The sequence below is a fragment of the Mandrillus leucophaeus genome, unplaced genomic scaffold (assembly GCF_000951045.1).
Source record: "Mandrillus leucophaeus isolate KB7577 unplaced genomic scaffold, Mleu.le_1.0 Scaffold170, whole genome shotgun sequence".
In the NCBI taxonomy this organism is placed as follows: domain Eukaryota; kingdom Metazoa; phylum Chordata; class Mammalia; order Primates; family Cercopithecidae; genus Mandrillus; species Mandrillus leucophaeus.
In genome coordinates, this window is record NW_012101699.1 from 1,582,401 (window position 1) to 1,583,742 (window position 1,342).

The 1,342-nt window shown below is 53.1% G+C and overlaps 1 protein-coding gene across 1 annotated transcript in view; it reads right to left on the reverse strand.

The window, feature by feature from the left end:
• The window catches only part of RUFY1 (RUN and FYVE domain containing 1), a 64,273-nt gene extending 63,735 nt beyond the window's left edge, over positions 1 to 538 (reverse strand). The window contains 1 exon segment of the mRNA XM_011976871.1: positions 34 to 538. Coding sequence (XP_011832261.1) covers positions 34 to 193 — 160 coding nt within the window. The 5' untranslated portion in view covers positions 194 to 538.
• Positions 539 to 1,342: the final 804 nt, after the last annotated feature.

The window sequence follows — 1,342 nt, forward strand, 5'->3', positions numbered from 1 at the left end:
CTTCCACGCTCCCCAACGCCCCCTCAGGCTCACCTTTCAGCCCGTGTTTGAGGCAGTGCTCCATCACCACAAAGAACTGCTGCAAGGGCGCATGCTCCGCATCCAGGCTGCGGCCCAGGCTCAGAGCCGACTGCAGCAAGACCTTGATGCTGAGTTTCATCATGTGCATCAGGTTGGCACGCTCCTCCATCATCTGGCACTTAGACGCTGTGGGGCAGGCGCAGGGATAGCTTCGTTAGTGGACTGAGTGTGGGCAGGTCAGACTCCGGGCCACGGTGAGAAGACGGGTCAGACAACAGGCCAGGCGGTCTGCTTAGGGAACGGACGTGCTGGCGGGCGGATAACCAGGCTTCGCAGGTAAGTAGTCCCTGATCCCTAGAGGCCACAGCCCGCCAGCTGGACAGCGGGGCCTCGGGTCAGAAGAGCCACTCGGCCTCCTGCTCCAGAGGCCTCTCCCAGGCGGCTCCGCGCGTTGCTACGGCGACGGCTCTAGCAAGACTCGCCGCGTTTGGCTGCTCCCGCAACCTCGGTTCCGTTTCCGACCAATGGAAGGGCGCTACCTACAGGAAGCCCTGCCCCAAGCTCTTCAGAAGGCGTGCTGGGAAAGCGTCCCGCCCCCAGACATTCCTATTGGGCGAGTCCAGCTCAAGGCCACGCCTACGGAGCTAGTGGGCGCCATTTTGCATCCTCTGGCCCGCACCGGGGCGGCTGCACACCCCGCCCGGAAGGCTTTTCCAGCCTTCTCTCTTGCCCGATAGTGCCAGCCGGGTGCCTGCAGGGAAGCATCTTCCCCCCAGTTCCAGGCTCAAATTGTTGTTGCCAATCTTTCGTCCGCTACTAGTGGACAATTTTAGGTTTTACGCACACTTCCGCTGGAGTCAAATGAATTCAGAGAATTCCATTTCAACTCCCATTACCTTGTCGCACTGTTTTGAGGGTATAATAAAGACTGTCTGCAATTATCATCAGATATTTATATGTGCAGCCAAACGTTCTCTTAAACCCAGTAAGCTGGTATCCTAGAAACGAAAAGTTTAGATCCCAAAGTAAGAGTCCTGGCAGGAAAACCCCGTTCGAAATATTTACCAATGGGATTGGGGGCGGGGGATCGTATTGTTTTTGGGTTGCAGCTGTCCAATTACTACTGAGGTTAAATAACGTCTCTTTATTGTCTCCTACTATTTCTTCTGTGAATTGCTTGCCTTTGTGTTACTGACCTGCATATTTTGGATATTAATCCTTTGTTTACCTGTTTTATTTCACCAGCATTGATTAATATGGACAATTAAAGAGCATATTTATACGTACTATATTTTTATAGTTAACTGCAGTTAAATCTAAA